This window comes from Sapajus apella, unplaced genomic scaffold (genome assembly GCF_009761245.1).
Source record: "Sapajus apella isolate SASKATOON/1434 unplaced genomic scaffold, GSC_monkey_1.0 scaffold54, whole genome shotgun sequence".
NCBI classification, from domain to species: Eukaryota; Metazoa; Chordata; class Mammalia; order Primates; family Cebidae; genus Sapajus; species Sapajus apella.
The window spans coordinates 13,347,461-13,362,908 of NW_022436994.1; the positions used below are offsets into that span (position 1 = coordinate 13,347,461).

The following is a 15,448-nucleotide window of genomic DNA, read 5'->3' on the forward strand; positions in this document are numbered from 1 at the left end:
TTGATATGGAGTCTCACGCTGTCAGCCAGGCTAGAGTGTAGTGGTGCTATCTCAGCTCAATGCAACCTCTGCCTCCCAGGTGCGAGAGATTTTCTTGCCTCAGTAGCCCAAGTAGTTGGGACTACAGGCACCCACCACTAGGCCAAGCTAAATTTTGTATTTTTAGTAAATACAGGGTTTCACCACATTGGCTAAGCTGGTCTTAAACTCCTGATTTCAAGTGATCCAGGAGCCTCAGCCTCCCAACATGCTGGGATTACAGGCATAAGCCACCATGCCTGGCCCCTGTTTATTTTCTTAAATCATGATTGTACTTCTAACCCAAAGAGATGGATCAAACACATGCTCACACCAAGTAATTGGGGTAGTCACACAAAGTTAATCAATGTTCATTTCTCTTCTCCTAGAGAAGCATTCAGCATATCAGATTGCTTTCTGGAAAATACCATGCTTGATTAATCTGAAAATCATGAAAAAGTTGAAGAAAAAAACAAGAAAAAGAAGCTCATTTGCTTATGGACACACTTCCAACTCTGTAACGATTAGCCCACTATGTTTCAGAAAATTTTCTAAGTCAACCTTAGACACAAACCTGCCAGAAGGCAGGCCTTGACACAAACTGAACTTGAGCATATGGTATATTAGTAGTGTGCTCTGTTTCAGGAATGTGTAAGATAATAGGCCCTGATAATTAAAACAGCACATTTGTTTATAAGCATAACTTGATCTGGGGCATATTGTTAGAAATTTTAGCAAGCACGATGTTTCTTTCAGGACTAATTATTCATCTGAACTTCAAATATATTCCAAGTTATTTCTTTCACTAAATCAGTAGAGCACAATAAATGCTTTCTTTTGGGTGACCAGTAGGTTCAAAGTTCTGGATCATTTTGACTTGCGTATGTGGAGACCTAGATACTAAACATATATTATTTCACTAGAGACATAGTCTTTCTGTTTCAATGGTGACTGCATCATGTCTGAAGACTGCAGTCTACATGGATTTGAAAATTTTAGATGAATTTTGAAAATTTTAGACAAATTTTCTGTCCCCTACGAATGATCATGATCATCCTGCATATGTTTACCCAGATATTTAGAGTCTGCTCAGTAACTGGGTAAATTTACATTTCAAGATATCTACCCAGATCAGTAGAAGAAATGATTGGGTCTATCTTTCAAGACATGTGGTTTTTGCCAATTCGTTACCATCTAATCTTTTACCATTTTTCATACTAAATGTGTAAGCATAAAGAAATGTCTTTTCAATACCTGGCCTGAAGTAAATGTCTCTGAGTATGCATCTGTGAATTAGCCAATGGAGGAAAAGCACTGCAAAAGGCATCAATTACCCTTGTATGACGTGATTCTAACTAGTGGAATAACTGCAGGAGTTCTTCAGAATAAGTTGTCCACAAAAAGCAAAGCAGAGAGGACAATAACTGTTTCAAAAATTAGTAAACATTCTTTGGAAAGCTGTCAGGAGGCCTTGTGAGAAGGCAAGCTTCCTGTTTGTTTGGAATCCTTCATTCTAGAAACACCATGGGCCTTACAGCATAGATAAAGGACTCAAATCATTCTAATAAAGAAGAATATGAAAAGAAAATGAGTTTTAAATCACAGTTTGAAAGATGAACATTTGTAATTTAGTTTTCAATTACCACTTGGTGTATAATGACATTGCTTTAAAATAGATGCACCTAAAAACCATGAGTTGAGGTTATCTCAGAATAAGATAAACTGATCATGGGGTCATCTGATCCCTGGTCTATAACTGGGCTTAGCAGTCTTGAGTAACAATTTATCCTAGAATATATCCTAATCATTTCTCACTTACTGAACAGAGATGTTTCTTATACTTCAAATTCATTAAAATATTCAAAGCTAAGACATAATCTAGTCTTCAATCAGTGGATGCTTAGATTATAAAGCAGTGTCTTCCTGTCATTCTTCTATTTGCTATCATGTATAAATTATTTAATACCTGGATAGTCATTTAAGAACTTGTTTAATTCATTTAAAAAATCTGTTGCATTTTCACTGGGCTCAAAATAAGGTACCAAGTGTAGAACTACTCACCTACCTGTGCAGACAGATACCTACATCTCTAAATGCATTGGGGAAAACTGATTTTCTGCCACATAGCATAAAATCACCAGAGAAATACAACATAAAGCAAATATTTACCCCTGCAGGGGAGAATGGAGCTCAGTCTTATAATGGACATCAGCAAAATCCATGGTTTAAATTACAGACTAACAAAGGGTTCAAGAGCTCAGAATTAAGTTATTCTGTTTAAAATCAATCACAGAGACTGCCATTCTGCTTATTGCTTTGACTCTCTAACACAAATTTAAATGCAGATTTTATGGACAAGTAGAAAGTATCAAGAGATCTGCTCTTTTTCAGGCCTGTGTGGACTGGCGGGGTAGGGGCATAAGGGGCTGGAGACAAACGTTTAGGACATTAATGTAATTAGAATGAAGAATGCATTTTTCCAGAAAAACATTCAAATCTTTATTTTTAAAAAGCCCACAAATCCATAATTAAATTGTTATCTGAAAAAAAAAATCATAGGGAGCAAAAGTAGGGTACATTTAAAAGGCATTAGATTCATTAATACCAGACCCATTCTGGAGACACCATGCAGGAATTCTGGACTTACTCTGCATCTTCTTTTTGGTGGTATCAGAACTGGGGAAAAGGGTCCAAGCACAGTGTTGCGTTTGCCAGTGTATTCGGATTGAGGCTATGAGGAGAAGCCCTTTTCCTTTGTCAGTGGGTTTCATGTTGGGCCACCACTCTAGCACTGAGCAGCTCCTCGATGGCCCTGTCATCATACCTCAGGACCTCCTTCAGGATGTGCGTTGTGTGCTGCCCAAGCAGGGGAGGCGGCCTGGCCTCTGACATCTTGAACTTACTGTATCTAACAGCTGGGCCTGCCAAAGGAGAAGGAAAGCAGGAAGCCTGTTAATGACTAACCCTAGGAAATTAATTACCTAAGCGGCCTGGGGTGTTTTCCACGAATGCCAAAAATATCAATGAGTGCCAGTCACACCCTGGCAGATGCACCATTGTTCTGGAAATAAACGTGTTTTCGCATGTGGCTTTTCTTGACTCAGGTTCATCCAAATGTGCAGTGCTCATCTGACTCACTCATCACCATGCAGTGGGGCTGCACGTATGAAGCTAACATGTGCCAGGCCTGTTTGGAAGCTGGTGTTCCCATCATGAAGACTCAGAGATAAGGCACTCAACCGAGTGAACTTTCTGGGTAGAAAAGAACAGTGACCACAGAAATGTAGTGTCTCTCTGAAGCTGGAAATTTGATCCCAGGTGAAAGCAATCCAGAAGTTGACTACCCAGTGTCTATTGCATAGTTCCAAGCTTTAGTTCAACTCACTGCAGATATCACTGAAACCTTGGCTAGACCCTATTTCAAACCTTTTGCTGGCAGAGGAGGTTATATGTGTAGGCTTCACTGTCAGAGAACTTTGGCTTTGCTCTCAGCTCTTATGCTCTCTAGAAGAACCGTCTTGGATGAATCACTGAACTTCTTTGAGCCTCATGTTTTACAACGGAAACTGGGTGTGATGTTTACTACATAGACTTGAGGTAAGGATTTAATTGCGATGATAGGCAGAAAGCACTAAGCATTCCCTAACCCATGACAATGCACAAAAACTTGTTGGTTACTATGATTACAAAAGCTGCCACATCATCTTTCTTGAAGCTTACAGTGGAAGGAGAAAAGGGGTGCTGGGCACTAAGTTCATCTAGACAGAATTGAGCAATGCTTTTAATAACTGTTGGAAATAGATTTTATTATCCCCATTCTTCCCATGAGGACATGAAAGCCCCCAAAACCTAAGGTTTTGCTCAAGGCCACATAGCTAATCACAGGGCCTGGATGAAAATCTGTGTCCATTGGAACTGTCTCACATTAAAGGCCATGCACTTTCCATAACATCAGCAGCCTCTTCTGACTTCTCACTCTTCCATGGAGAAGCTGGACACTGGGGAACATGTTGTTTCAACTAATTTTACCTTTGTTATCACATTGAGTAAGTGGTATTTATGTTGGCTGTGCTTTCTGTCTCATTTGATTCAGCTTCAGGAGAACAAATGAGATAGTAGTCACAAGAAGATTTTATAAAACAGGACATTTCTTTCTCAAAACTTTTTTTCTGGCTTTCTCTTGATTTGAGGAGCCCATATGAAGAACAAATAAAACCAAAGCATGAGTGGGTAAAAGAATGTCCATCAGTAAAGCATCAAATGAGCTTTGAATTCTTTGGAGAATTTCATTAATAAACGTACTTTTGTACATGCCATTGTTGACAGTGATGGAGGACATGGGTCTCCTAACACCGTCAAGATGCACCTTTGTGTAACACATCCAATCCACTACAGAGAGACGACTTTCAACTGATGGCTAAAGTTTTCCCTTCTCTGAAGCTTAGTGACATTCATTGTTTTCTTCTCACATTTCTTTTAAATGCCCCAGTGCATGACCACCTTTTCAAGGGTCTGTCCCTTACTGAAAAGTAAGGGAGAAATCAACCATAGCACACATTGGGAGGCAAGGTTCACAGCTCTCCCAAGAATGCCAATAATGTGATGGTTTAGGGATCTGAATCTTACTCATTGCTCTCTCCAACTCTGTTCCATTTTGACGTTAATTAAAAACAGTTTTAATCTAAAACCATCTTTCAAAAGAAGAACTCCATTGAGGCAATATATGCTCCCTGAAGTCAATGTCATGTGACTTTACCCCACGTGAATTGCCTGAAACCAGACTACAGAATGGAAAATAGTCATTTGAATATATCAGGAACCTGGGTTGGAATACAGCTCCTGCAGCCACTGCTGCTGCTGGTAATAGTAGTAGTCGCAGCAAGTCAGGAGTAGTAATAGTTATCATAGTCTAGCTACCATTTCTTAAGAACTTGTGATGTGTCGACCACTGCACCAAAGGCTCTATGTAGCAATATATCATTGCATACAGTTCTCACAAAAATCCTGTCTGGTAGGTAGGCTGTCAGTCATCTTTGTTTCCAGATTAGGAGATTGCAGGGAATGCAGGTTTAAGTGTTAAAGCAAGTATTAAAGTTAGGTAATTAAAATGAACTTGCCCAAGTTTACACAGAAAATGATAGAGGCATATTCCAATTTCACGTCTGTTGGGTTCAAGAACTTGGATTAAAAAATAATAATTTATTGAGGTAAAACTTACATAACATAAAATTAACCATTTTATAGTGAACAAGCAGCTTCTCCTCATTCCTCCCAAATCCAGGCAACCATTAATCTACTTTCTGTCCCTATGGATTTATCTATTCTGGCTACTCCTTATAAATAGGATCATATATAATTTGTGACTTTTTGTGTCTGGCTTCTTTCACTTAACATAATATTTTTTAGATTCATCCACATTGTGCAAATCAGTACTAAGATCCTGGACTTTTAACCTCCATGCAGTGACCGAATGAGGGAATTAATACTTCAGGTCCAGCCAAAGTAAATTTGAAGAGCAGTTCAACTTGTGTTACTCCCACTGTATGCCATACTTTCCTGGTAGCTTCCAAATCTACACTGAAGACTATTCTACCAGTTTAGAATGAAGAGTATTTGACCCTTTGCATAAAACATCAGGAATTTAGGTTGGTAAAATGGTTATTACTTGGCAATTTTTTCACACTTGCTAGGATAAAAACATAGACTGCAATGGAACAAATAAAGTGATGTCAAGATATCAGAGAAAGCTAAATTCCCACGAGCTATTTGAAAATCTGTTCTTGCAGCCCTGTGCAATAATCCTACATAGCAGGGACATCCCTCTCTGAATAACATTTGCATGCAGAAAACAAAGGGCTCACAAAATACGTTTGTTTCAAAGAATAGAAAATATTTGACATAATTATTTATATCTAAGGTCCAAAGAAAATGACTAATCTGATCTTCCATCTAAAAAATTATGAGCAAGGTGAGTCACATGTTCTGAAATGTTTTGGCAAGGTAACATCTCTGTTCTCATCTGTTTTTAAATATGTACAAGCTGTGTGAACTCCAGCACTCTTAAGGTCTCAGAGCCTCAGTCTACACATTTCTAAGACAAAGTCAGCAATACCTATTGAAGGTCAGTTTGAGCACTGCGTAATATTATATAGATAACATTCAATATCAGTTATAATCTAAGAAATGTATATAAAAATAACAAGATAAAATTTTGCTTATAAAATTAGCAAATCATGTGGGATTTTTTGTTCGATTTTAAAAGGTTGGTGGCTGGTAGGAGTGTAAATTGGTGCAACCCTTCTGGGGGAAATTTGTCAACTAAATTTCAACACTTTTAAGTGTTCACATACTTTGATGGAGAAATCCTACTTTAAAGTTTTTTTCTATGGACATAATCAGGAATGTTCACAATTTTCACAGGCAAAGATCTATAAAGATTTTTTAATCTTCCCAGTACTCTTAAGAGCTCTTGACTTCTTACGTGGCATTCTAACCTACAGCCCATGAAAATTCTTTGTAAGGGATCCCTAACTTCGGTTTAACTTGAATTTTCTGTCAGTTCATTCCTTCCAAAGGTTACCTCTGTTAAGACTAGGCATTTAGCTTCTCATTATTTCATGTACTGCCCTGAAGGCCTATCTTTAACCTCTCTTTTCCAAATAAAAAGGTCAAACAGTTGTAATGTTGAAAACTATTAGACGGATTTGTCCAAAAGTTGGGCACTGGTTAAATAAATTATAGGGAAATTGTATAGTAATTTCAAGTTATAATTTAATTTTTGGCTTTGAGTACATATATTGCCTTCAAACTCTTCTGAAACCCCACTGAAATAAAAGTATAAAAATTGAACAAATGAAAAAACTTCATATGAATGAAAAGAATGGAAGTGAGCATCACTAATGAATGGGATTTTCCAATGAATTTACAGGCCACATGGATGAGATCATGTTGATGGATAAAAGAGGTAGAGAAAGCTGAAGCCTAAATCATTCTAGAAGGAGAGTAAGAGCAAGTGGATGCCAGTTGGCCTGTTTTGCCTCCCAAGAGCCTTTGATCTTAAAGTCAGTGATTATGAGAGACACAGAACAGGGACTAGAAATAGGACTAAGAAGAAGGATTGAATGTCTCTGTATAGAACAAGTAGTCCAATTTGGATCTGCACTAACATTTAAGCAAGCTTTGTGAAAGGAGAGTACAGCCAGCATTTAGCCAGCATCAACCAGTTCTTTTTAAAAACTCAAGAAAGCTATAAAGGGAAAGTTAAAATTTTTTAATACAGATTTTTGTGCCCCAGTGCAAAGTCCTCCATTCTCCTGCATATGAGAGGCCCATAGCATGTCTGTGCATCCATGTCATAAAGACTGTCAGTGAAACTACCTTCACCAGCACTTCCAAGCATTCTCATTCAGGGTAGATCCAGTAGGAGTGGAAAACAACCTTAACAACAGAGAAAAATCAAAGCCAGGCATCCAGATCTTTTTTCTATAAAAGAATGATCAACCAGAGGATCACTAGAAATATGAGAACCAAATAAAGGATTTTAAAAATAGGAACAATGAAGATAACTCAGAACAGAACAAGAACAGAATGCTATGCAAAAAAGCACAATTGAAACAAAATTTAGCACTTAGATTTTCCAATATTATTGTCAAAATTAGGAATTTTCAAAATAAAGTAAAAGATGCTCCCAAGGATGCAGGGAGAAAAATATAGGTTGTCTTACAAATGTGAGAAAGAAGCTAGGAGTTCTCATAAGACAGACAAGAACCCCAGGAAAAAAGAGTCAAAAGGAGTAGAAGAGGAGAAATTTTTCAACAAAGAATATGAGGAATAGAGAAGAGAGCATTATTTTTCAGATTAAAAGAGTCAACTGAGAATCTAACAGTATAGATGAAAAGATCTACATCTTGATGTTACATAAAATTCAGAATATCAGCATTAAAAACACCTCAGAAAACTCTTGGAAGTGGAGGAGTGGTCTAAGCAGTGGGGCAGATCTAAGCAGTGGGACAGAAGGGTGGAAACTAGTTGTTTTTTAATAACAAAATTAGACTGCACCAAACTCCTCACTAGTGTCTACTCAAAACTACAAGTAGAACATGCTTTCAACTTTTTGTTTTTTTAAAACACAGGGTTTCATGCTGTCTGCCAGGCTGGAGTACAATTGCACCACCACAGCTCACTGCAGCCTCGAACTCCTGGGCTCAAGGGATCTTCCTACTTTAACTTCTAGAGTAAGTACAATTTCAGGAGTGTACTACCATAACAGGCTAACTTTTATAAAAAAATTTAGAGATGGGGGTCTGGCTATGTTGCCCAGGCTGGCCTCAAACTTCTGGCCTCATCCTCCTACCTTAGCCTCCTGAGTAACTAAGAATACAGGAGCATGCGACCATGTCCAGCTTTCAACTTTTAAAGGGAAATATTGTTAAACCTAGAATGGTATGGCCAGTCAAATGATTAATCAAATATGAAGATATGTGCAAACTCTCAAAGACTAAGTAAGTACGCTGAAATAAGTTTCTTGAGTATGATTCCAGTAAGACATAGAATCCAGTGAAAAAAAAATAAAGAAAATTTTGATACACAATGAGGACATACAAAGGAGCATAAGGAAAGAAGGTCCCAGGATGACAGCTCAGACCTGGAGAGACAATAAAAGCAGAGAAGAAGAAGGAGGACAGAGGCCTTCAAATGGGAAGTTTAAGAAGGCAAAAAAGAGCCTTCATTGTATAATTGCTCTAATTAAAAAGTTGGTAAAATATAATAATGAGAAAAAGTTACATCATGCCAGAAAAAACAACATTCTAGAAAAAAAAAGAACTGTGCATGGAAAAATCAAGATCCAAATATAAAGCCAATCCAAAATATGGCAAGATCTTAAGTAATTGATGGAATATATACAAAGAAAATTCACTTGACCTTGATGCCAAGAACACTCATTTGAGTAGCACTTATAACCTTGTGCATTCTCTTCAATAGCTCTCAGCATTAAATTGTCTATTTAGATGCCTGTATCCCCTATGGGGGCAGGTACAATGTCAACTATTTCCTAATGGGTCTTCAATGCTTTTCATGGTCCCTATAAAATGAAGATATCAATGGCAGGCATTCTTTCTTAGATATTGGCTATGACTGTGGACTATGTCTTTTTATTACATTATTTCATTGGACTTTTCAATTTATATAGTGTAGATACTTTTATAGCTCTCATTTTACAGATGAGAAAACTGAGGCTCTTTAAAGGGTTAATTAATTTGTCTCGGTTATCCAGCTAAGTGATAGAACCGGCATAAGAGCTTCTATCTATTAGACTCCATAGCTCATGATCTGTCAATCAATACAAATTTGTTGAACAAATAATTACTAACAATAAAAGACATTGGAATAAATACTGTGATATTACACATAGTAATACATATCATATTAATTAATGTATGTATCCACCAATTTTTTTCTACATACAATTGTGGAGTATCTATCTCAGTTTTAGGATCTGGGCTATATGATCTAGATATACATTAGCAAACAAAACACACCTGGACTCTAATCTCCTGGAATTTACTTGTTGATGTGAGAGGCAGACAATGAATAAACAAAAGCAAATAAATCGCTAGAATTTGCTAAAACTTATAAAATTATTAAAAACCAAGTTGAAAAGGAAATATTGCAAGCACAGTAGGGAGGGGCTGAGGTGGAAGAAAGGGCTTTTCTAAATGGGATGTGCAGAGGAGGCCAAGCTGATAAGATGATCCTTAAGCTGAGCAAGAAGCTGAGATATCATTATGAACAATGGTGGAAAGAAGATTTCAGGCAACATGAACAAGACTGATGTTCAAGGAACGGAAAAAAAAAAATGATCCAGTGTGGCTAGCACATAATTTAATAGAAAAGAAGTACTAGATGAAGTTGTAGGGAGCGGCAGGAGATAGTATGCACGGGGCATAGGCTGTAGTAATGACAGTGGATCTTATACTGGGTTCAGTGGGAGGCTACTGGAGCTTTAAGCAAAGCAGTGACAGGACATACAATAAGGAATGCTTTTGTGCTAGGCAGAGAATGTAATAAGTTTGGAGGCTGTTGTAGGTAGATGGAAGAGAGGATGGTGGCCTTGACTGGAATGGTATATTAGAGTTTGAGAAAAGTGGATGTGTTTTAGAAGTATCCTGGTGATATAATGAGAGGGTACACTGATGAATACACGGGCAAAGGTAGTTCAGGATAAAAAGAAAAGAAACAAAGAAGAATCCTGAGTTTCTGGGTTCATGTACAGATAGGGAAGATTGAATGGATTGCATGGACAAGTTTTGCACAAGCCAAGATTTTTTTTTGGACATGTCAAGTTTGAGATGCCTATGAGATATCCAAGGAGAGATGTCAGTTGGTCTTTAGCTATGCAAGTCTGAAATTAAAGGAAGAGTTTTGGCCAGCATGTATAAAATCAGAAGTTATTTACCATCTAAATGTCCTCATTCCAAAACAACATATTTCCACGGCAATTGTTTATTCCAACATCTCTGATGCTGAGGTTTTAAAAATAAGTTGTTTATGCAGCCTTTTCTCTACTATCTAAGGTCTCTACTAAACGCTATTGCATCAGAAATATTTTATGTCCACAGGAGGCAAAATAAATTAATTAATTAATTTCTAAAGCTCCTAATTTTGGAGATAAGTACATTTCTTTAAAAGAAAGTCCATATTTGTATCCTGCAACAGACAAATCTCTATGGACTTCAGGTATAAATTAGGGTACTTTTACTTTTACTATAAGCTGTGCTTATAGGTTATGCCTACCTCTAAGCGAGGGCTGTGTGTGAACTGCCTGTTGTCCTCTAAGGGATGGTTACAGAGGGGTCTAAAACAATGACAAAGGCTTTTTGCTTCAATTGCTTCATATGCCCATACCTGAGGGGCTAAACTGATCACCTTCATGGAAGCCAGAATTAGAGAGCTGGCGGTAGACAAAATGCAGAGGTAGGTGTGGAAGGATCCTGTCACAGTTTCTAAATCATATGTGATAACATCTGAAACTACTATTTAACGAATGCTTACTGCATACCTCACCGAGGTGAGGTCCTATGTGTTTGCTATCTGATGTGATCCTCACAACAACATTAAACTATTTTTTTGCATTTATGAATGGGTATTTTGTTTCTAAATCACAAAAGAGGACCATGGAGCTCAGAGAGGTTAAGAAATGTGTACAAGAGCACGACAGAGGCATATATAGATCTATTGACTTCACTGTGGCTGTTTTTGAGAAGTGATACAGCAAGGTGGTTAAGACTGTGGGTTCTAGAACTGGAGTAGCTAGGTTCACATCCTGGCTCTGCCATTTACTGACTCCACCTCCTTGGGTAATTTACTTAATGAACCTGCACCTCAGTATCTTTACAAGTGAAATGGGCGTGACACTGGTACCTATCATACAAAGCTGTGAGAATTAAAAATGTTGCTTCGGCCGGGCGCGGTGGCTCAAGCCTGTAATCCCAGCACTTCGGGAGGCCGAGGCGGGTGGATCACGAGGTCAAGAGATCGAGACCATCCTGGTCAACATGGTGAAACCCCGTCTCTACTAAAAATACAAAAAATTAGCTGGGCATGGTGGTGCATGCCTGTAATCCCAGCTACTCAGGAGGCTGAGGCAGGAGAATTGCCTGAACCCAGGAGGCAGAGGTTGCGGTGAGCCGAGATCGCGCCATTGCACTCCAGCCTGGGTAACATGAGTGAAACTCCATCTCAAAAATAATAATAATAATAATAATAAATAAAAATGTTGCTTCTTATAAATCCCTGAGAACAATACCAGGCACATAGTAAATACTCAATATATGTTATTCTTTCTTTTCTGCGACAGTGATGACCTTAGCAACTTAGATACCTCTCGTAGAACTTTTATCACCTGCTAATTTTGGACCTAGACTTCCTAGAACATTAGCAAGTTACCTGCATTTTAGATTTGTGAGACCAGGCTAAAGATAAAAGTTTTAACTTGTAGAAATCTTTAACTGTTAGGGACAAGGTTGTTTAAAGTGAAGGGAAAAGGGAGGAAGGAATCAACCATTTCTTAAGCATGTGTTATATAAAAAGCACATTTCAAATATTTATTTTGCTTATTCCTCATTACAACCTCTTGAGATAGGTATCTTTTCCCTTTCTACAGAGAATAAAAGGCAGGCAAGGGAGGTTGGATGGTTACCCAAGTCACACTTCTTATAAGTGCATACTTAGTGTCTCCAACAGCATCTGGACACATCCCAGAAATTTGTTTTATGCCCTTTTAACTTTTAACTAGCTAAGTTGAAGGAACTGTGGAAACACGGGACTTCTTTCACTCATTTAGGAAGCACTTACTATGTGCCAGACACTGTTATATGTGCTTCACTCATTATTTTGCTCAGCTCTTACAATAACCCCAGAAGGCACTATTATCATCTCCACTTTACAAATAGGGGAGACTGAGAGACAGAAAGGTGATCACTTGCTCAGGGTCACAGAGTGGGTAAGGAGCAGAGCTATGATTCACACCCAGATAGTCCTGTGCTTGAATCCCAGCTCTTTGCCACTGGACCACACTACTTTCTGGTGAAAGAGAGCAGCAATGAAAGCAGAGAACGATCTCAGCTTCAAACTGAACTCAGGGGTTCTGAAGTAGAACACGCCAAGGGTCACTTGAGGCCTCATCTTCTAACCAGTATGTCCTTTCCATCTTTCTGGATCAGAGTCCACCAGATTCCTTGTGCAATAAATACTTGTTATTACCTCATATTTTCAAATGAATTTGTCACATGCCACCTATCCCCCTGTAGGAAGTCGTAGACTTACAGCACTGTCGATACATGCCAATTTCTCATGTCTCTGGGTCAGGGGATGCTCTGTGATGCCTCCCTCTCCACTTACCCTAAAAGGACAGAAGCCTTCACTATGCCCTCTGTGGAAAGTTTCCTGAATCAAAGCACAAGGAGGACTTAGTGTCTGGCGCCCCCCGAGAACCCCCCAGACTAGCTCTGTGCTGTTTTCCATTTGCGGTTTGAGGCCCCTCTGTAACATGGCCCCAGTTGTTTTGTCTCACCTCCTTTGAGAAACTTCCCATGATTCTTTTAGGGTGAAAAGGGAATCTACCCAATCTATGCAAACATCCCAAGCTACTCTAACTATGTACAGGTTCAAGCTACATATCTATAAGCCAAACCAACTTAATAATGTAAACAGTTGCAGGAAGCAGAGGTAGCCAAAAACATGTGGGAAACCATAATGAATATTCAAGTAATGGGAACATAATATCACATCATCATGAGAGAAGGGACCTCAATAGTTCCTTTTCCAGAACTCCATGCACCTTCCATCCTAATGATGCATTTCTACAGCAATGAAACAAACTATTGCTCAACCTCACAGCTATCTGGCAACTGATCAGCACTACGGGTTAAATTAATTAACATAGCTGGCCACTCTGATTACAATGGAAATAAGAATGAATAAAATTTAATAAATGGAAAAATACCATAAATGTGTGGATTTTTTTCATTTGATTTTTCTTTTTTTTAATTTCTGACATGCATATCATCAACTCCTTAAAGTATCAAGAATACTTAAAAGAGAACATCTGTTTTATAATATATGAAATGTTTGTTATGACAAACATTTTTCTTCGGACTTCTTTGGCCCATTGCTAAGATACATGCTGTAGATACCATTTAATCTTCAAGGCTTACTAGGGTAGTAGGAAGCCAAACTTCATTTTGCTGAAAATAATGATAGTTCAGTACTAAGTTATTGCACAATTTCCCCTCCAGTGCTTGAACTCATCATCATAACAATAACAATATTTTTATATGGCACCTCTCAGCCATAGCATCCAGCACACCAAATGGAACCATACAGTTAGAACACATTAAACCCATTAGATGTGAGATAAAAACAGATAAAGCTATTTAGCTAGAATGGAATGGTGGGATAAGGCCATAGAGAATAAATATGGCTTTGGATATTTTTAACAAAGGAACTCAATCCATGGCACTGCTTACGGGACCAGGCGTCCCAGGAACTCAAGGCATCTTGTGGTATGTACCACCAATGCAGATAGGTCTCTAGTCGAACTCAGAGTTCAGAAACGCCATATATTACTACTGCTTGAATAAATTTTGCCTCATTATTTTTTAACTCAATAAACAGGGCCTCAAAGTGCCACTATCTATAGGTTGTCTATTTTTAACCTCATCAATGACCCTGTGATAGTTACTAGCTAAATTTCCAGTTTCTGCTGACAACGAAAATGAGGGACTGAGGAAAAAGTCTCAATCACAGAGGTTTATTAAGCCAGCTTTAGGGTATACCCAGGAAAAACACGAGTCACAGACCAAGTTTTCTGGCAGTTGAGTATTTATACATTTCCTTAAAGGGGAGGGAAAGCATGTAGGAAGGGGGCCAGGTACAAGCTAGGGTAGATGGTTACATTCCTGTGAGACCTTAGTTAGTGCCAGGTAAATATACATTTTACATACACTAAGGTGAATGTTTGAAGAGAAAAAAAAAAAAAGGAAAGGAAGAGTAAATTATGCAAGTGTCTTTGGGTAGGTGGAAATGATTGGTCTCCTCTTGTCTTTGCTCTGCACCTGGGAAAATAAGCTTGTAATCTATACCAGTAGTGTAGAATCCAACAGACTTTAGATTTAAGAGCTAGACTTAGATTGCAAACCTAAAGTTACAATTGGCACGCCCTTATTTCTGGGAGGCTAGCAAAAGATTTATCCATGATTGATCTGTGAGAGCAATCCTTCATAGATGCGCAAGGCCTTTTACCTTGTGGACATCAGGCTGACATATAATGCCAGTAACAGCTATTCATTTGGAAAAGGGCATTGCATGACTCAGCCTCACGGCTTAACATTCCCTTTTGCAAAAGAGTTTGGGGGTCCTGAGATTTTTTTTACTTTCCTATACATTAGTTTCTAGGAATATGACAGTATTACACACCCTGGTCTCTTTGGGGTTGGGTAAAACTCTGTGAGCCCAATGAATGGTGAATGAAAGAAATGCGGACCGGATGCAGTGGCTCACGGCTATAATTCTAGCACTTTGGGAGGCTGAGGTGGGCAGATCACGAGATCAAGAGTTTGAGACCTCCCTGGCCAACGTGGCAAAACCCTGTCTCTACTAAAAACACAAACATTAGCTGGGCATGGTTGCATAGGCCTGTAATGCCAGCTACTCAGGAGGCTGAGGCAGCAGAATCGCTTGAATCCAGAAGGCAGAGGTTGCAGTGAGCCAAGATCGTACCACTGAACTCTAGCATGGACAATAGAGTGAGACTCCATCTCAAAAAAAAGAAGAAGAAAGAAAGAAAGAAAGAAGAAAGAAAGAAAGAAAAGAAAGAAAGAAAGAAGAAAGAAAGAAAGAAAGAAAGAAAGAAAGAAAGAAAGAAAGAAAG

The 15,448-nt window shown here is 38.5% G+C and overlaps 1 protein-coding gene across 1 annotated transcript in view; it reads right to left on the reverse strand.

Moving 5' to 3' along the window:
• Nucleotides 1–2,488: 2,488 nt before the first annotated feature.
• Nucleotides 2,489–15,448, reverse strand: part of SUGCT (succinyl-CoA:glutarate-CoA transferase) — a 692,109-nt gene continuing 679,149 nt past the window's right edge. Inside the window, exon 14 of the mRNA XM_032244476.1 lies at nt 2,489–2,939. Within this exon, the coding sequence (XP_032100367.1) occupies nt 2,776–2,939 (164 nt within the window). The 3' untranslated portion in view covers nt 2,489–2,775. The remainder of the gene's footprint in view (nt 2,940–15,448) is intronic.